Raw genomic sequence first — 21,572 nt, forward strand, 5'->3', positions numbered from 1 at the left:
TCTAGGTATAAAAATCACTCCAAAAATTAACGATTTGGTAAACGCAAATTATTCTCCTACTATCAACTCTGTTGTTGGCTTAATCAATAGATGGTCTATGCTACCAATCTCGATGATTGGACGTGTAAATATTCTCAAAATGAACATCCTTCCAAAATTTCTATATCTCTTCCGAGTCATTCCTCTCAACCCTCCAGATGACTTCTTCACAAAGACAAAAACAATATTCAGTAAATTCATTTGGAATAACAGACGAGCTAGACTGCGTCTTTCGCTACTATATCTTCCGTATGACAGAGGAGGTCTCTGTGTTCTGTTATGGTTCAAAAATATTGGAGATGGACACCAGAGGAAAAACCCACAATAACAACACTGGTCCGGTCGGGTTGAGTCAAACGATGATTTAATGATCACACACGTGGGAGATGGACACTGTATGCAGACAGTCTCAGATCTCATCTCAAAAAACACATTTCCATAGTTTTATGAAATCAGGGTATTAGAACGCCCCCTCATGCGTAGTGACAGGTGTAATACAATCAATGTTGACAATTTTATTTAACACAAAGAATAACATTGTCTCCTTCCCGAGGGCAGACGCTAACTGCCCCCCTTCTCCTGGAACCGTCTGTACCCTGCTGAGACACAACATGGCAACTACAAGGACTCTTTCATTTATTAAGACCATCAGTGTGCATTGCTCTAAATCAAGTATATAATATTAAATGAATATTGCTGGATCAGCTACTTCTACTTAAAACATATTAAAACATGACTAAGCACAAAATCACCAAGAATGACATCTTATAAGTGCTGTGTAAGCGCGTGCGGCCTTCCAAGCTCAAAGCCTTTGCCCTCCATAGATCAGCCAGACTCGCGCTGGCTGTAGCTTTTAACCTTTAATTACCTTGAGCACAACTCTAGAATGAGCAACAAACTGCAATGTGTATGGAATGATCATGGTTACATCTGCAATGGAAATCATGTTATTATTCTGATACCTGTAAAAAAGATCAAACTAAAGTTATCACCATCACTGTAATGCAAAGAATAATATAAGATCAAAAACTTCAATTTATGCTTAATGCAAAGCTGGTTATATACTTCTAAGGAACTAATAATGACATATTAAAATATTAAACGATAATGAGAAAAACATCCCCTCCTTATTCTACAATTCCCTCTGTTGACCTCTGGAGAATCCAGAGGTCACAAACAGTTGTGTCCCTCCTTGGCCTACACATTCAGTTCCACATGCATCATTGGCATCATGGACATTGGAGTAATGACTCCAGGGTCCACTGCCCTCACAGACATACTTTTGAACATTCTTCTGGCACAAGGGATGAGACAACAACAAATAACCATAATACCCACCACAATAGACAAAGAAAACATGACCGAAGCGATGACCCCCTTCCACCGTCCGAACACTGAGGTCAGCCAGCCTTCTAACGGATTACCAACACCGGAGTGATCATGCATAGTTTCAGAAAGGCTCTTTAGGCCCTCCAGAGCCTTGGTTACCGACCCATCTGGAGCAGTATTGTTTGGAATAAAGGTGCAACACTGGTCAGCAAACATAGCACACACGCCCCCCTTTTCCGCTAACAACATGTCAAGGGCCATTCTATTCTGCACTCCCATTAACGAGGTCGGACCCACCTGCTCCGCTAGCCCCTCCAATCCGTCTCTGGTCAGGTTAGAGAGCCTCAGTACATTGTAATGAACATAATTAATCCTATCTACATTCTTATTTGGAGTCACTGGAAAGAAAGCAGAAATTATTGGAATATTTTCAAACCCGGCTGCTATTTGGTCAATAAGTTTAAATTCATTTGGAACCCCCCTGGGCACTCCAATGGAGTCGATCCAGGTGGGGGAATTCATTCTAGGGTCATAAACATTTGTGTCTTGTATTCCTCTCTTTCTCAAAATGTGTCTTTTGCGCTTGGCTGCCAAAGTGCGCGTATTGTGTGAGGGAATTGATTTTACCTTATTTCCGATTAGCATAAGTGGCGCTCCTAGTCTCACCATCGCGCACGTCCCCACGCTCCCAAGAGGAACACGTACCAGTAGAGTCCTGTGCCCGCAATAGTAATACAGCCCGCTCCTAGCCCAAGTCCCAATTAGGGTGGCTGCATCACTCACATTGTTGGTGGTCCTCCCAATCTGGGTGACCGAACACCAACTGGGGTCAATCTCCCCCAACCGATATTTAACTTTATCTGTGGTAAACTTAAAGCACGTATAATTATCTTTCCGGGGCATAAACGGCCCTACTTGCGTGAGCTTGCCAATAGGGGGAAATAGACTGGACAACACAGTGCAGTTCCCCGTATTCACAGCTCCTCTAGTTATTTGCAACATACAATTATAGCCCCACTGATCCTCTGGATGCAGAGGTGCAGGCTCTATAAATAAACGCGGCCTTGCTGAAGCGCAGGCTACACAATTAGCCACTTTTTGTTCTCTAGCATTTTGGGCTATCCAGTCCAGCCAGATGTTACTGTCACTGAACCCGGTAGCGCGTTCAATCAAATCCTGAGGTTTCAGGGTGGTGTAGTCCACCGACACTACTCGCCTCTCCCTTGGTTCGTGCTCCTCTGGTATAGCTTCCGATGACCCGCTCCCCTCCTGCCCTGTAAAAGATGCAACAGAGCTGGTGGGAGTAGAAATCACACGAGTTGTTATGTCTTCTCTACCTGACGGTACGCGATTAGTTTTTTCTAGGAAATTAACTTTAATTAACCCTTTTGGATCAACCCCCGCTATTTCCACCCCCAAAATTAAATACATAGATTGTTTGCGATGCCAATTCCCCAATGATAAAGTTAACGCGTTTCCAGAGGGGCTAGAATCCCTCTGTAGTTTAAGCCCGTTTTCTGATCCTGATTCTAACGGTTCCCAATTTTGCCCAGTGTAACCCCTTACCTGGTCCCAATTACGGCACCAGCTGTCATAAGGACGATTTCCCCTCTCACAGTGCGTACTCACTGAATAATCCCAACAGACCCACACATTGTATCCCCTCCAAGCACTGCCGACGTCCCTGCAATTAACAACATCACACAGATCAAACGTAAAGGAAGTTGTGGAGCCAATAACATAATCTAATTCTAAACCACCATATGTGCTGAGACACTCATCCTTTTTACCAGAGACCTCGCGCTTCACTCTTGCCCGCAACCTTAAATCACTATGGACCACGTGTGATGTACTTGGTGTATCAAACAACGCCGGACTGGCATGGCCTCCGTGCTCAGACTGGTTTCCCGGGTCGGTCTGCAACAAACAAATCAAAAAACAAATAGCCATGATTAGCAACATAGTTAACATCAAACTCATAATAATTTTAAACATTGTGATGGCTTTTGAGACTCTTCTTTCATCACCAGTGTCTAATTGTTGTGATGGCATGGTGGTATGTGAATGTTATGGTGTAGTAAAAAGTTCAAAGCCCTTTATCAGAGCCTCTCTCTTGTTTTAGGTGTTCAGTGTGGTACCGCTCCTTTTCGTTGGCGCGGCGATCTCCTCCTTGGCTGCTCTTCTTTCTTCGACCTTCCAGGTAGACTACCGGTCGGTCCGTTGCACAGGTGTGAGGGATTATTGTGCCGCTCAATTTCACCTGCGTCGAGTTGAGATTGATCCTTCCTCACCAAGCCCTCGTGCGCAGCTGCGCACTGCGTCCAGTGATACCAGGTGTCGCCTTTCCCCTTCAGTTGGACCGCTGTCGCCGTCCGAGCCGATACCTCATATGGACCAGTCCAGCGGGGCTCCTTCCACTTTCGTTTGATGACTCTCAGCCACACTGTTTTCGCGTCTGGGACCTCTCCTTCTCCTGTGGGCCCTTTACAAGCCGCCTGTTTCGTGAAACTGGACACTAGCGCCTTTAGCTCGTTCCAGTAGTCTGCGTGGGACCGGTTCCCCTTTTTGTCCCGTTCACCCGAGCCCACCGTCCAAGGTGCCGGAAACTGTCTCCCGGTTTGCAGCTCGTATGGTGTAAAACCCACTTCCGGTTTTACTGCTGGCTTAGGATTGTGTGCCCCACAGATTAAGCACATCCTGGCCTTCTCCCTTATCATTCCTCGCAGCTCAGGATGCCACCAATGACACAAATTTCTTTCCATCTGGGCTCTCCCCACGTGGGCAAGTCCGTGGGCTTCATCCACCTTCTGTTCTGCCATTTTGGCTGTCAGCACGGGGCGCCCGTCTGGCCCCCTCCACAAATGTCCATCCTGCCAGGCTCCTTTGTTTTTCCACACCCCCTTTTCCTCTGGGGATGCCTCCTCCTGGGCCCGTTTAACTTCCTCAATCAGGTCAACAGGTATCTCTTCTTCTGATGTTACCTGTATCATTTGTCTCTGTCCTTTGTAGCCTGCGGCCTCCTTTGCGGCTTCATCTGCTCTCTGGTTTCCTTTTTCCACCATGCTGGTTCCTTGGGAGTGAGCTTTGCATTTTATAATGCTCACCTCCTCTGGGTCAGCCAAGGCCTTTTCCAGTTCCTCCATTTCATGTTTGTGGGAAATAGGTGCATTGGTTGCTGTTCTGAATCCTGCTCTTTTCCACTGAGGCAGCTCCACATGCGCTGCTCCAAACGCATATGCCGAATCGGTGTAGATGTTCACTCTCCTGTTCTTGGCTAGTCTCAAAGCTCGAGCTAAGGCTATCACTTCAGCTCTCTGGGCCGACTGCTTTCCCTCAATCCTTCCTGACTCTCTGACCTGATAATCTCCTTCTACTCTGCAGACCACCGCATACCCTGCTTTCAGTCCTCCTTCGTCTCGGTGGCAACATCCATCGGTGAACCAGTCCTCAGCTCCCGGTATGGGTTCGGCCTTCAGGTCCTCTCTAATCTTTTCCTCGATCTGTGCTCTTTTGGCGCAGTCATGTGGTTCCCCTACACCCATTAAATCTGCCATGTTAATTCCTTCATGTGTGAATGTCAAATTTGGGGCCTCTAAGACTTTGCTCAGTCTCTGTTGTGCCCGTGGTGACATACAAAATGCTTGTGAATTTACGTATGCCACTATGCTATGTGTAGTGAGTATTTTTAGTGGGTGTTCTCTCACTACATGTGCTGTTTTTTGGATAATTCTAGCGACCCCTGCTGCATATTGTGTACATGTAGGATGCTTTGCTTCTGTTGGATGTAGTTTTACACTAACATACATGAGCACTTCTCTACCTCCCCCTTTTTTCTGAAACAACACTCCATTTACAATTGAGTTTGTTTCAGAAACATCTAAATAGAATGGCTCATCATAATTGGGTGTGGCTAAATCTGAGGCCCTTGACAAATCCTGTTTTACCCTAATAAATGCGGCTTCAGCTTCAGGCGTCCAAGGCAACTCAGCCTTAAAGTTTCGAACACCAACTTGCTTCATTAGGCCCCTTAAAGGGGCAGTTTTTCCTGCATAATCCGGAATGAACTGCCTGCTGTAACCTGTTAAACCAAGAAAAGAAAGCATTTCTCTCACAGTTCGCGGTTTTGGGTGTGTCAAAATTTGGTCTCTGTGTGTGTTCATCAAACCCACTGATTTGTGTGCGATTACCCGGCCCAAAAAGGTCACTTCAGGGCGAACTAACTGCAGCTTGTCTTTACTTACTTTAAAGCCACATTCCGCCAACCTATTTAACACAACGAACGATGCCGCTGAACAATCCGCTGCTGACGGGGCTGCAATGAGAAGATCATCAACATATTGTATTAATGTACAATCATTAGGCAAATTACATGACGACAGGGCTTCTTTAAGCACCTGATTGAAAATGCCTGGAGAAAGTGCAAAGCCTTGTGGCAAACGTGTGTATCTGAGTTGTTGGCCTCTGTATGTGAATGAAAAAATGTCTCTGAGTGACTCATGCAGAGGAAGACAAAAGAATGCATTTGCCAGGTCAATGCACGTGAACCACTTTTGGTCACATGTGATAGCTGATAAAGCTGTGTACGGATTTGGTACCGGTGCAGTAGTAGAGAGCAATATTTCATTAATGGCTCTCAAATCATGTGCCATACGGTATTTTCCTGTTCCATGTTTCTCCACTGGTAGAATTGGTGTGTTCCACAGTGAGTGAGAGGGCTCTAACACCCCGGCCCTTAGCAGGCCTTCTATTGTTTCTGTAATTCCTGCCTCTGCTTCAGGTTTGTGTTTATACTGTGGTCTATTGATTGGTGTGTGTGACTTGAGCTGGAACAAGACAGGAGGACACTTAGCTAGGCCAACATCCGTGGGCCCTTTTGACCATAGACTGTCAGGCAGATTCGACAGTCCAGCAACTGCGTGAGGATGATCTACACACTCCTCACCATGTGTTTTTGAAATTTCTTTATGTTCCAAGATCACTGTATCCTCACAGGCACAAGTTATGCGATAGGTTTTACAATTTGGAGCATAAAATAAGTTAGGAATTTGGGTTCTTTGCCACCCTGTGTCGTCCAGTGCTCGCCTGACCATTGGACCTAGATCACCTGCACCATGACCTTGGTGGACCGCCAATGTAATGTGAGGGGTTGAATTTTCTTCCACATTGTACCAAGGCAGTTGTTCATCAGTTAATTTCACAGCCGCGGCTACACCTTCTAGTCCGATGTAGATGTCATGTGTTTGCACATTCCACGTCTGACCTTCAAGATCAGATTGAAATAATTCACGATAGGTGTCGTCATTCTCTTTATCATAACACAGGGTAACGTGGTAAGGGTCGCGCGGAGGGGAGTAAACTGCCAAGCTCATTATCCAGGGTCTCCACAGCTGAAATTGCCTCAGAACATCCTCTTTCACTAGTCTCCCCCAGTAGATATTGACTTTTGCTCTTTCACAGTCTTGAAGCAGATATTGAGTCTTTGAACTTGTTCCCAGGCACGGAAAATGCTGGCCCCCTGGCAGAGTCACAGATAATCCATCTGCTGAACATGTGATTGTGGCGCCCAACTTCACGAGCAGGTCCCTGCCCATAAGATTTACTGGCGCTTGCGATGACACCACATAGTTGTGTTTCAAAGTCTGCTTGCCCAGCTTTGTCAAAGCTGGGTCAGTCACTGGCAGAGTTGTCGGGATCCCGGAAAAACCCACCACATTCACTGTGTGGCAGGACAACGTTGCACTGTCTGGTGCTGCTCTCAAGGTTGAATATGTTGCTCCAGTGTCTACTAAGAAGGGCAATTCTGTCCCTTCTATAGTCATTAACAGCATGGGATCTGCCACCACCATACTGTTTGGTCCCTCCGGGTCCCTTCAGTACTGGTCCTCCCTCCAGTCAGCCACTGGATACTGCGCGGCTGGTGCTGCACTCGGGTTTGGGGCCTGATATGCTCCCCTAGAGCCATCTCTTGCTCTCGGAGCTCCACGTGCCTGGGATTGGTAGCCTCTTCTTTGATTGTTCTGACGACGTTCTGGGCAATTTCTGCTCCAATGACCCTCTGCTCCACACCTCCAACAGACATTCCAAGGCACACTGCTGAGATTCCCCGTGTCACGAGCTCTTTGTACTCCCCCCGCTGAGCCACCACGCCCTCTGTACGATCCACCGGTTCCCCAATTCCCTGTGGGTTGGTTCTGCCTTGGTGCATTGGCGGGCCATCCGTCATTAGTGCAGGGACCCGGGCCACTATCTGGCCATTCAGGCCCAGGACCAGGCTGGGTCGCAACTATCATAATTTTTTCTGTTTTTTCTTTTTCCTCTTTTTTCTTTTCGCTGGCTTTGTTTCTGGCCTCCACCAACTGTAGTTTGAGTAGAGACGCTTGTGCCTCCTCCAACTCTTTTTTCTGCTTGTTCGCCCTGTCCTGCTCCAGCTGCAAACGATGTGAGACGTGTCTTTCCCACTGCACCGAATCTGCTACGGCAAAATCTGGGTTTTTCTGTAGATCTTCTGTGACCTGGTTTGGCAGCCCTGCCAGCACCGCTGAGCGAAACCATGCCCGATGCTCACCTTCTCTACCCGGATGGGTACCTGTTTCTAACAACCACTGATCTCTGGCTTTTTCTAAAAACTCTCTAGGTGTGTTTTGGGGGTCCCAAATTATTTTAGGTATGGCTCCTGTATTAGGGGTTGGGTACTTTTCACGGACTGCGTCAGACAAAGCACATTGCACTTCATGGTAAGGCAAATCATTTGCATGGCGAGTTGTGCGAGCTATAGCCTCTACATCTGCTAGCCCACCACCGAGCATACACCGCGCAGAAATGGCGCGAAAATCGCCAATCGCAAGCTCCTCTCCTTCTGTTAGTCTGCCTAATTCACGCAACCACCTTGCTCCTCCCCCAGTTATAGGTGGAAGCTGTTTAACCAATGCCTCCAAATCTCTTACTTTGTATGCGCGGTACACTGGTTCATTTTTTGCACCAGCCACTAAAGGCAAATTATAATGAGTACCCGCAGCTTTTTCTGCTTTGGTCACAGTTTTACACTGTCCCAATTTTCCCTTGCCTTTTGAACTCTTAAAAATAGGCCTTCTCTGTCCCTGCTCTTTTTTCACCTGTCTTGACCTAAGATTCCTGGCTATACTTGGCTCTGACGCGACTCCTCCTCTGTCGTTATCTTCATCATCTTCTTCCTCCTCTGTGGTAGATGAATCTTTGTCGCTCTCCTCTTCTGCCATGCTTTTGGTCATTTTGTCCTTTACGGTCTTCAGTGTATTTAATACTTCCAATAGCCCTTGCGGGGCTTCAAGCATTTGTCCGAATACTTCTCCTGCCCATGTGTCTGACTTGGCCAATGCTTTGGAGTGTTTTGACCTGGTTTGGGCCTGCTCTTCTCTTGCTGGTGTTGGCAGTCCGATGAAAGCCGGTTGTGCCATCCTTTCCACCGGTGAAATCATTTCCTCGTTTGTTGGGGTCCAATCCGCTTCTCCAGTCTGGTCTGGCAGGCTTTCTCTTGATGCTTCGGCTTTTGGCCTGTCTCCTCCCTCATGTGAACAAGAAGGCAAAGGCAAGCCTTCCTCTGCGGCTGATGTTATCACTTTCCCTTCCCCATTCAGGGACTGACATTTAACTGTCATAGGCCCTTCATTATGAAACACCCGTGGTGCTCTGGTGTATTCAACATCAGCTACTCCTCCCACAACCACTGCCGTCTGTCCATCGGGGCCTTGAACTTGTCCTCCTCTGAGGGTCATTACAGGCATGACATATTGTCGTCCTACGGCATTAGATGTTAACGTGGCCCAAGGAAGAATCTCTGCTGTGTGATACTTGTTAGCATCTCCTGGTTTTGGAATCCAGTTCTTCATTTGGTTTTCCAGCTTCTTATTTTGGTCTTTCAGTTGTTTCAAAGCCTCCATTATGCTTTCCATATCTTCTGTTTCAGGTGTGTCATCCTCCTCCATCCAGGAAGATGCTCCATTCCACAAGAACATCCACTTGCAACACTTTGCATGAGTTTGCTGTAGTTTCTTGATTTGTTGTTTAATCTTCCAGTTAATTGAACGTTTCTCTGCCTCGGCTTGCAGTTGTTGCAATTGCTGCTCACATCTCTCTCTTTCTATTTTGAGCACAAGACTTAGGGCTATTTTGTCATCCAGCCCTCTCTGTTGGGAAGCAATAAGCTTGTTTAGCTCAGCTTCCATTGCTTTGCCTTCCTTCTCAGCTAACTTTGTTGATCCAGGGGAAGCTAAACGAATAGCTTTTTTTAATTGTTGCTGCTGCTCCTTTAGAGGCTTATAGCCTCTGTGCCCAGTAGGTGTCGTGTTCGGGCCGTCAGCCATTATCCTAGAACACAAGCTTACCTCCCTTTTTTGTGACGTTTTACGGCTCCTCCTTCTGGATCACTCCGCAATGTCTGCCTGTTAGCTTTCAGAAATACTTTCGCTCCTCCCAGGGTCACTGTCTCCTTGTGATCTGCTTGGTAAGACACACAGCCAACGCAGTGTGTCAAGACTTAACCAAGCCTCTTTCATTATTCACTTTTAATAACTACTTTTCACTCTGTAACATAAATGTTATAAACTCATACACACTGCATGTTAACTTTGGGGCACAAAACAATAACACAGCTCAAATGCATTCACACAGCCTTAAATTTTTCACAGAAAATTGCTCCAAAGCAATATCATGTTTGCTCACAAACTAACAAATTCACTGTGTTGTTTACCGAGCGAGGGAGCAATGGACCAATTAATTCCAAACTCCTCAATAATTAGCTGTATAGCTCGCTCTACGTCAATGCCAAACCATAGTACTGTGATTAGCTTTATTCAAATCAAATCTATGTTTCAAAGCCTTTCAAACGCACACCCACACACACAATTTCAACCACGCACTCTCAAGCACACATTTGTCTCCTTTAAATCTACTAATCGCTTGGAGACATCTCCACAGATAATTATATTATTTCCCAAGCAAGCATATCAAAATCAAAACCGTCTAGTACCGACTCTATCATGGCCTGAGCAAAGTGGGCGGCCTCTGTGGGCTCCCAATTTGGATCATTTTCATGCTCAGTCATCTCCTTTAAGCCTTGAAATAAAAATAGGCAACGTTGTATATAGGCATTTAGCTCATGCAGCTCAATCACGGACCACACTGTCATCTCATAAGGTGAAACACCTTCCTCAGTCACTATGTGACATTTACAGGTCACCTCCAATTGACCGTCTTCCTCTGCTATTTGTATGTTACAGGTTGCAAAATAAAGCACAGGCATGTTTGCTTATTCTATTTAAACAACAATTTAACAGTATTAAATGGGACTGTTTAGTGCATGGGACACAATATAATCATTTATTGTTGAAGGGACAAATGTCAAAGGGGTTCTAACAGGTCCACTTTATTGCGTGCTCATAAATTATTGTTATCTGGGTCACTCACCCAATGTGCTTTATTGTTTGAGATTATTAATTATGTCACGCTTATCAGTGGCTCATATTTATTTAAGGCCTATGTTTGAACTTGACAACAAAGGCAGAGCATCATTTCATCCTTTCAGGGTGAAACACTCCACTTTCTCTGTGTCATGGCAGCTCAGAAAACTTCATGAACTTTACTTATTTAAAGATATGGCTTAAAATCAGTTGTGTTATCAGTATAAAATATTTAAGATTTAATTAAATTGTTTTCAATTGACTTACAGCAGCTTACTCTGATCTAGGAACACTCTCTTATGCTCCTCAAAAACTGAAGTTACTCAGTCTTAAATGATTTTTACATTACATAAATCAACTATGATTAACAAATAACGTTCTAGTGATTCCCACTTGGTTTAAAACATTCAAAAGCCTTCTAGGGACCTATTCTGATCATAGCCTATGTGTTTGTAAGCTTGTTTGCATTTAACCCTCTGCACTCAAAGCATTTACTACACTTTATCAATCCGGACAGTCACGCCGAACGAAGCTTCTGACCTTCAAAGGCCGAGTGCCAACTCATTATAAGCACATTTGCAAGGTGTGTCTGAAAATTATTTAAACCACTCTTTTTAAATCAGAAACTATTTACATTGTTATAACATCAAAACCAGCAGCTTCTTTACAGGCTTTCAGCAATAAAAGGCCTTCTGCTTCTAAGGCTCACACACGCTCTGGGCAGGAAGTGAAAAGCTCCGTTCTCCTCCCAGCCACACGCTCATTTGCATGTTCACACCGTCTAAAAATAGCTCTCAGCGCTGCAGCTGCGCTCTCATCACACACAGGGTCACACAAAGCTCAGACAAAACTCTATTTTATATCACAAAGACGTCTTATATTTACAACCACTGACAGACATGACAAATTCAGCACCTAACAAATTTCGACAAATTTAAATTAACGGGTCCAACCGAAGAAAGCTTCACTTTTTTGTAATCAATCAAACAGTATCTGTTACTTCTGGGAACAGTTTCTGACCTAACTTCTAAATCCCTAACTCAATTTAACTTTGTCCAAACAAGCACATGACACCGTTTCAAACGATGAGGAGTCTCGGTAACTCCTAGCTTATTTCGGGATGCCCTGTACCCCACAGTTAAACCAAAACTGAACTACCCCTGTTCGCCGACAGGTCAAGACCGCGCGTCCACGGCCAGGAGGGGGCGTAACCCCCGGGCTATGTGCTTCTTAGCAGACTTCTGGGCTGCCGTCCTATAATAATTTTAACCTAACCGATTTTGAAAAATTTTACCATAACGGGTCCTACCGAAGAAAGATAACTTTTTTACGACCAATTAAACAGTCTCTGTTACTTCTGGGAACAGTTTCTGTCCTAATTTGTAAAACTATTAAACAGTATCTGTTACTTCTGGAACAGTTTCTGTCCTAATTTCCCTACCAAACTACCTGAGCCTTCAGCTCAATATCCAGGGACTCAAACCCAACATTATTACTTTCATATTTCTTCAACTTCATTAAATACTCTTAAACAACTTTAACTGCATAACACACGGTGATTCTCATCAAAATCAAAACAGACACCCACCAGCAACGTCAGTGAGCAAACTTTTAATTTAATGCAGCCCAATTTGGCACAATTTGGGAATCAACTCAACAGGCAGTGCCTTACCTTTAGAAGCACCCGCGGAGCTCACTCACATCAGATCCCTGGTCCGTGCCTGTCCGCTCGACAACCTCAGACCGTCCACACCTCGCACGTCCACCCCAATACCACAGGACGAGCCCCCAAAATGTTATGGTTCAAAAATATTGGAGATGGACACCAGAGGAAAAACCCACAATAACAACACTGGTCCGGTCGGGTTGAGTCAAACGATGATTTAATGATCACACACGTGGGAGATGGACACTGTATGCAGACAGTCTCAGATCTCATCTCAAAAAACACATTTCCATAGTTTTATGAAATCAGGGTATTAGAACGCCCCCTCATGCGTAGTGACAGGTGTAATACAATCAATGTTGACAATTTTATTTAACACAAAGAATAACATTGTCTCCTTCCCGAGGGCAGACGCTAACTGCCCCCCTTCTCCTGGAACCGTCTGTACCCTGCTGAGACACAACATGGCAACTACAAGGACTCTTTCATTTATTAAGACCATCAGTGTGCATTGCTCTAAATCAAGTATATAATATTAAATGAATATTGCTGGATCAGCTACTTCTACTTAAAACATATTAAAACATGACTAAGCACAAAATCACCAAGAATGACATCTTATAAGTGCTGTGTAAGCGCGTGCGGCCTTCCAAGCTCAAAGCCTTTGCCCTCCATAGATCAGCCAGACTCGCGCTGGCTGTAGCTTTTAACCTTTAATTACCTTGAGCACAACTCTAGAATGAGCAACAAACTGCAATGTGTATGGAATGATCATGGTTACATCTGCAATGGAAAATCATGTTATTATTCTGATACCTGTAAAAAAGATCAAACTAAAGTTATCACCATCACTGTAATGCAAAGAATAATATAAGATCAAAAACTTCAATTTATGCTTAATGCAAAGCTGGTTATATACTTCTAAGGAACTAATAATGACATATTAAAATATTAAATGATAATGAGAAAAACATCCCCTCCTTATTCTACAGTTCCAAACCTCAAATGGTACTACTGGGCTGCCCAACTCTCTGCGGCCTCATGCTGGTTCTCAACAACTACCCTACCCTGGGTAAATTTAGAAAGGTCAAGTACTACCCCCTTACCACTCAGCACTTATCTGTACTCTGCAAAATATAAAGATCTGATGAAAGATACATCAAACCTCTTTGTTAAAAATACTATTCGTGTGCGGTTCGAGGCACTCGAGTTTAAAAATGAAATGCCAGCACTATCCCAATTCTCACCTATCTGGGGCAATAAGGCCTTTAAACCCGGTTGGAAAGATTTGGGCTTTAAAATATGGGCCGACAGAGGCCTGTGCAAAGTTGCAGATCTATTTGACAAGGACACCTTAATATGTTTCAATGGCTTGACTCAGAAATTTGACATTCCAACCAAACATTTCTTTAAATTTCTTCAAATCAGAAGCTTCATTTCAAAAACTCAAAAATCTCTAACACCGCCCACCCTAAACTCATTAGAGGATATAGCAATAAACCATCAGCTGAAGAAGGGTTTAATTTCTCGCTTCTACAATAACCTTAGAGACGGCTCTCAAATATCCTCAGAAAAAGAAAGACGCGCATGGTGTCAAGACTTAGAGTGTAGTATAACTACAGAGGAATGGCAAAAAGCTTGCTTGAAAGCTCAAACACAATCTATAAACACTCAATTTAAACTAATCCAGTACAAATGGTTAATGAGAACATATATTACCCCAACATTATTAAATAAATTTGACCCCAAAACTCCGGACATATGTGTTAAATGTGGGGAAAAGGGCACACTGATGCACTGCCTATGGGAATGCTCAGAAATTCAAAAGTTTTGGAAGGAAGTTTTAGAAATAATTGCACATATTACAAGTGTCAAATTGGATCCATGTCCTAAATTATGCATCCTAGGAATTTTCCCCGCTGAAATCCAGCTGAGCAAAGCTAACCAAAAAACCACAACCTTCTGCCTGCTACAGGCGAAATACAGTATAGCCAAATCATGGAGATCCACTAGTAGACCACACGTGAGAATTTGGTTATCGACATTGTCAAAAACCCTTGCTCTGGAGAAACTTACGTCTATGATAAAGGGTAAACATGCTTCCTTCAAAAAAATGTGGGGAAATTTTTTGTTATTTTTGGAAGGTGAGGAAATGATCGATAATGTACAGAAATGATTCTATCTATTTAACCTGTATGGAGAAGTAACGTCACAGCTGCTAAAGAAAACCTGGGGAACCTGCGATTGCTGGTCTGCTAAATAGAAGGACAGGAGAAGGGACGTGAAATTAAATGGATTGGAAACGGAAGAGGACGCAGCTTATCATTGCAACCACTAATCTGGATGCCTCTCTAACTAACATGATATCCTTGGATTAAACTTCAGCCCGAAACCCTGGAATGTTATACTTGCTTGATTTTTTTTCTCTCTGGAGCACTATCTGTAAACCTTTGCTTCAGGGTTGGGTTTTTTTTTCTTTTTTTTTTTTTTCTTTTGTTGTTGGGGGGTTATTTTGGGTTGCATATATTTTTCTGAAATAATATATGAATGATTTTCATGGGAGAGTATATATAATATATCTCTGTGTCCTCCTAACATTAATCATTTACGATGTACATAAATCATTATTATATACTCAGTTTTTTGGTTTTTTTTTGGTTGATGGAAAAGTAATAAAGAATAAAATTTTTAAAAAAGTCAGATCTATTTAATGTGTATTCGTAAAAACATGACAGGGAGTTTTAAATGGACTGGTTCTTATATAGCGCTTTTCTACTCAATCTTGAGCACTCAAAGCGCTTTACAAAACTTGTGCATTCACCCACTCACTCCCATTCGCACAAGCACATTTTTCTTAGTGCTTTCTACCAACATTCAGACACACATTCCACAGATCAAAGAGCAACTTGAGGCAACTTGGAGTTAGTATCTTGCCCAAGGATATTTGAAATGCAGACTAGGTGAAGCCGGGAATCGAACCGATCAGTAGATGATCTGCTCTACCGCCTGAGCTACAGCCACCCCCAATAGTGAAGATTATTTTGAAAAATATCAAGATGTAGATCAGTTTCGAGATCAACTCCAAAATAGATCATCAGTCAGTCAGTAATAAGTGAGTTCTTTTTTGTTTGAAAGGTTTTTTTTACTCTTAATGTTGCTGAAAAATGTCAGAACTCAAGTTCTCATTTGCATCAGAGTGCACAAATAACTTCATTTTTACACACTTTTAATTTCACCTGCAAATGTGAGCAACATGCCCTCATTACAGACTTTAACTAAAACTTTATCTTCTCAGAAGTGTTTTTCTATAATTACATTTTTTTTTATTGTTCGTTTAGACCTCCACCAGCAAACTGCCTGTAAGGAGGAGGAGTTTGTCGCCAATCAGCAGGAGAGGAACTCAAGTCTGGACCAGGAGGACCCAGATCCTCCACAGATTAAAGAGGAACAGGAGGAACTCTGCACCAGTCAGGAGCTGGAGGAGATTGTACTGAAGCAGGAGATCAATAGTTTTATGGTGACTTCTAGTTTTGAGGAAAGTGACCTCAGTGAATCAGAACCAAACGATGACCAGCTCCTTGCTCTTAACTTTCCTGAACCAGAGCTTGAGGAACAGGAAGAAAACCAGCATGTGGACTCGGGATCAACTAGAAATGCGGAGCTGAAGAAAAGGAGACGTCACAAAAACCGAACAGATAAGTCTCGGAGTGAAACTGATACAAGTAAAAAATCTGTAAGCTGTGACACTTGTGGAAAAACTTTTCAGTGTAAATCCAACCTGACGAGACACATGAGAGTTCACACAAGTGAGAAGCCACATTCTTGTAGCACCTGTGGGAAAAGATTCATTTGGAAATCAGGATTGGAAACTCACGTAAGGATCCACACAGGCGAGAAGCCATATTTTTGCATCACCTGTGGGAAAAGATTTAATAAGAAATCCGGATTTGAAAGTCACGTGAGAATCCACACAGGCGAGAAGCCGTATTTCTGTAGCACATGTGGGAAAAGATTTGGTAAGAAATCAGGACTAGAAACTCATTTGAGAATCCACACCGGTGAGAAAGCGTATTCTTGCAACGTCTGTAGGAAAGAGTTTAGAGACTTGTCGACTATGAAAAGTCACAGAAGGATCCACACAGGTGAGAAACCATATATTTGTAGCTCCTGTGGGGAAAGATTCAGTTGGAAATCAGGACTGAATTTTCATCTAAGGATCCACCTGAGTGACAAACCAAATCACTGCAGCACCCGAGGTAGAAAATGACCTCATGCTCCAAGTCACGGTACATTTCCTGTCCACAGCAGTGAAGGGCACTCTATGTTGCTTGTTCCAGCCCTGACTTTATGTTTCTCTAAGTTTGATATTTTTTTTATTGGTCTTTAAAGGTGACACAAATATTTATTGAACATGGATGCTCTTTTAATATTTACCACAGAAACTTGTATTTCTTCTTCAGTATAGAAGAAAACAAACATGAAAATGAGTTTTTCATCACTTGTTCCTTGTAACAACCATGATGTGATTCCTTTTTATCAGCCAATAAATAAGTTTTAATACACAGGACTAAAGATTTAAAAAAAAGTTCAAGACAAGTATACAATTTTTATTTAAATATGTTTTCTTTGTGATTTATGTTAATGAAGGTTATACTTCAGCATGGCTTTGACCTGGTTGTCCTGGTTCTTCTTAGCAACATGTTGCAAGATTTGATTAAAATGTTTGTGACTAATTTTGTGTATTGTGTAATCCCTGCTAAATAAAAGCAGTTAAATGTGCTATATTGGCTCATGATAAGTGTTTATATCATTTTGCCTAAATGCAAGTAAACTCAATGTTTGCCAACTCTGTGTGTGCAGTTTGCTTCATAAGTACAGTAACAGAACTTAAACTACATGGAGCCTATTTTATTTTTTATTTTTTATTTATCTTTATTTATTTCAGACATAATAAAACAAACAATAAAAAAAACAATATATACTCATCTACATGTATTTTCATTTACGGATACGAATATATGTGTAGATATACTCACACACACATTTGTACAGACAAACAAGAAAGAATTATAATAAAATAAAACACATTCATCTAACATGAGATAACAGTCGTTTGGTCTGAAAAGGAGTAGGAAGAAGTATGCACATACTTATTAACTCCTACCCCTGCTCAACATCTTATTAATCCCACATATTTACCTAATTCTCCTCATCGTATACTCCACACAATACACAAGAAACTTATGTCAACAAGACTGGCACGATATTTATAATTTAAATACGAGTTGATATATTTATACATACAATGGGTGATTGTCTTCTTCAATATCATATCCTTCCAAAAGTAATTTTCGAAGTGTCTTTATGAACTTGCCAATTCCTGAGCATTGCTGTAATTCTGCAGTAAAGCTATTCCACAGTTTTACTCCATAAATAGTTACACAAAAGGTTTTAACATTTGACCGTGCTTTAAGTATCTTCAGATTCAACTTACCCCTTAGTTCATAATCTCCTTCTCTGTCATAGAACATCCTCTGTATATTTCCTGGTAACATATTGTATCTAGCTTTATACATAATTTTTGCCGTTTTGTATTTTATAAGATCCATAAACTTCAATATTTTTAATTTCAAAAACATGGCGTTAGTATGGTCTCTATATCCAGCTTTACTAATCATCCTGATTGCTTTTTTTTTTATTTTACATATTGGTTGAAGTGAAGTTTTATATGTGTTTCCCCAAATTTCCGCACAGTATTCCAAATATGGCAATATAAGTGAACAATAAAGTACCCGGAGTGATTTGGAAGGCAAAAAAAATTTAACTTTACTCAGTATGGAGACACTTCTTGACAGTTTAGCTTGTAAATACTTTATATGAGGTTTCCAGCAGATTTTGTTATCTATTATCACACCCAGAAATTTTGTATCCGAAACTTGCTCTAATTCGACATTATTTACTAATAACTTTGCTTCGGCATCTTTTTTATAATTTCCGAATAACATAAATGTCGTTTTTTCCAAATTTAATGATAACTTATTTCTATCAAACCATGTTTTCAGTTTAATCATTTCTTGTGTGACAATTTCCAAAAGCTGCTGTAAGTTCTCTCCAGCACAAAAAATATTTGTATCATCTGCAAATAAAATAAACTGTAATATATCTGATGTTCTACATATGTCATTGATATAGAGGATAAACAGCTTTGGTCCCAATACTGACCCCTGCGGAACTCCACAAACAATGTCCATACACTCTGATTGATGTTCCCCAATTTTCACAAATTGCTTCCTGTCTCTCAAATAACTCTTTACCCACTCTAACACCACTCCTCTAATGCCATAATACTCCAATTTATCGAGTAATATTTCATGATTAATTGTATCAAAAGCTTTTTTTAGGTCGATGAATATACTAGCTGTACATTGTCTTTTATCTATATTGTTAGTGATATTTTCGATCAATTCTATTAATGCCAATGATGTTGATCTATTTGATCTGAAACCATACTGACTATCCGTTATTATTTTGTGTTTGTCTATGAATTTGTCGAGTCTATTAATAAAAAATTTTTCCAGTATTTTTGAAAATTGAGAAAGTAGAGAGACAGGCCTATAGTTTGTGAATTGGTGTTTATCACCATTTTTGTACAATGGTGTTACTTTAGCTGTTTTCATTTGTGTCGGGAATGTACCAGTTTGTATGGACAAATTGCAGATATGTGTTAAGGGTTTGGAAATGCCCTCTATCACCTTCTTGACTATTTCCATATCTATGTCATCAGAGTCTGTAGAGTTTTTTGTTTGTAATTTCCCAACAATATCAATGATTTCCTTTTCTTCTACTGCCTTTAAGAACATTGAATGAGGATTTCGATCAATGAATCTGGTTTCTTTCTCTACCGAATCTGTCATATCAGGAATTGTTTCAGCCAAGTCTGGCCCAACACTTACAAAGAATTTGTTGAGATCATTTACCACATCGCTCATATTAGTAATGTTTCTATCATTATTTGTGAAATACGAAGGATAGTCTGACTGTCCAGAGCCCTTTTTAATGATAGTATTTAATGTTTTCCAAATCCCTTTAGTATTATTTTTATTCATAATCAATAATTTCTCATAGTATTCCTTTTTACATGACCTCAAAATACTCGTTAATTTATTTTTATATTTCTTATATTTATTTTCAGCTTCTGTACTTCGGTTCATTATAAATTCTCTGTATAAGGTATTTTTCTTCTTACATGCATTTTGCAATCCTTTTGTAATCCATGGGCATTCTGCATATTTTTGTTTTTTACTGTATTTCCTTACTGGGCAACGGCTATTATATAACATTTTAAATTTTCCTAAAAAAATCTCATAAGCTTTATCAACATTTTTTCCCTATACAGCGTCTCCCATTCTTGCTTGAGCAAATCATTTTTAAATACATTTATTGACTCTTCTGTTCTCATTTGTTTGTATTTTACTATATTTTCCTGTGTAACCTTCCTATAATTTTTATTATACACTACAAAAACAGGTAGGTGATCACTGACATCATTTATTAAAAGACCACTTATGGATCTATTTTCTATTTCATTTGTAAATATATTGTCTATTAAGGTTGCCGATTGTGCTGTGATCCTGCTGGGTTTAGTGATCATTGGACAAAGTCTCAAGCTATACATTGTATTAATAAACTCCTCTGTCATTTTCTGTTTGCTTGGATTTAATAGATCTATGTTAAAATCCCCACAAATGAACATGACTTTTTGGTTTGTCCTAGTGAATGTTTTATCTACCCACTCCTTAAAAATTTCAGTATTTGAACCTGGTGTTCTATATATACAGCTTACAATGACATTTTTCTCTTTTCCCATACTAATTTCTATTGTTACACACTCTAATATATTATCTACCGCCATCGACATTTTTTCTACCATCTTGTATTTTAAATTTTTGTCCACAAACAAGGCCACACCACCGCCATTCTTATTCTTTCTATTTATAAGATTTAATTCATATCCATCTATTACAAAGTCCCCACCTTTCTCTTTATTAATCCATGTCTCAGATACTGCAATCACACTGAATGGATGTGCAAATTTGCTTAAATATTCTCTTATTTTATGAAAATTTGCATATAAACTTCTACTGTTAAAGTGAATTATAGATATTTTACCGTCCACCTTGACAGTTTTGTTGAATTGATCATCATTATGATAGTAGCAGGTATTTTTGATGTTAAAAAAGTTCAGTTCTGGATCAATGTCCTGCTCTGTGAAGTGTGTTTTGTATTCCTTATTTGCTGGTGTATTTATCTCCTGATTAGCAATCCTTTGTGATAACGATGTATAGATCCCAGATAATGAGTTACTTGATTGTTCCATCCTTAAATGTGTTACGCTTTTAGCTTTCGTTGTTATCTTCTATTACCTGCTTGGATGACTGTAGATTGTTAGCCCAGCTCCTTGTCTTTGTAGTTATATTACTTGTTAATGTTTTCCAGATCCTGCATGCATTTGATGACCAACACTTTAGCTTCTTCCGGTGTGCCGTTAAGCTTAATAAATATTTTACAGTTTGTAGTCCAGGTATTCTGAATTTTGATTTTTTGATTACCTATTTTGATTACATCATTACAGATGTAGATATTATTCATAGTTCATATTTCACAGTGTGCTGCAATCTTCTCCACAGACCTGCATTGCTCTCTGTTCAGACCCGTCATCTTCAAGATGTCCACTAGATGTCGTCAGAGTTCCCCCACTTTCCTCATCTATTGTGTTGCCATTACGTGATCCTGCTTAAAACCTACAGTCCTTTACATATGGGTTCATTCAGGGTCATGTTTAGTGGGCAGGTTTAGTGAGATGAAGGAAACTCGTTTTCTTTAACTTTACCTCTCAGTAAGTAACTGGAGTAACAGACTCACTGATTCCTCCCCACCTGCTGGACATAAACCAGCTGACTGACACTTGTTTTCATTTTCTCATTCATAAAGTTGCTACCAGTTCAATTCATTTATATTTATATAGTGCCAAAAAAACAACAGTTGCCTCAAGGTGCTTTATATTGTAAGGTAAAGAATGTAAAAACCTCCACAATTGAACAAGC

At 41.1% G+C, this 21,572-nt stretch overlaps 1 protein-coding gene across 1 annotated transcript; it reads right to left on the bottom strand.

The window, feature by feature from the left end:
- Positions 1 to 2,866: 2,866 nt before the first annotated feature.
- Positions 2,867 to 5,095, bottom strand: LOC146553044 (uncharacterized). Its single transcript, XM_085255484.1, has one exon. It carries the CDS (start codon positions 4,998 to 5,000, stop codon positions 3,495 to 3,497), a length of 1,506 nt encoding a protein of 501 aa, XP_085111610.1. The 5' UTR covers positions 5,001 to 5,095; the 3' UTR covers positions 2,867 to 3,494.
- Between the last annotated feature and the right edge of the window lie 16,477 nt (positions 5,096 to 21,572).

This window comes from Mchenga conophoros, linkage group LG18, assembly GCF_057382185.1.
Source record: "Mchenga conophoros isolate Kocher_MC1m ecotype Shallow Benthic linkage group LG18, M_conophoros_male_GT1.1, whole genome shotgun sequence".
Classification (NCBI taxonomy): domain Eukaryota; kingdom Metazoa; phylum Chordata; class Actinopteri; order Cichliformes; family Cichlidae; genus Mchenga; species Mchenga conophoros.

Bases quoted from the DNA above. Each gene is read 5' to 3' on its own strand.
- LOC146553044 (XM_085255484.1), bottom strand. From the start codon at position 5,000: ATGTCACCACGGGCACAACAGAGACTGAGCAAAGTCTTAGAGGCCCCA.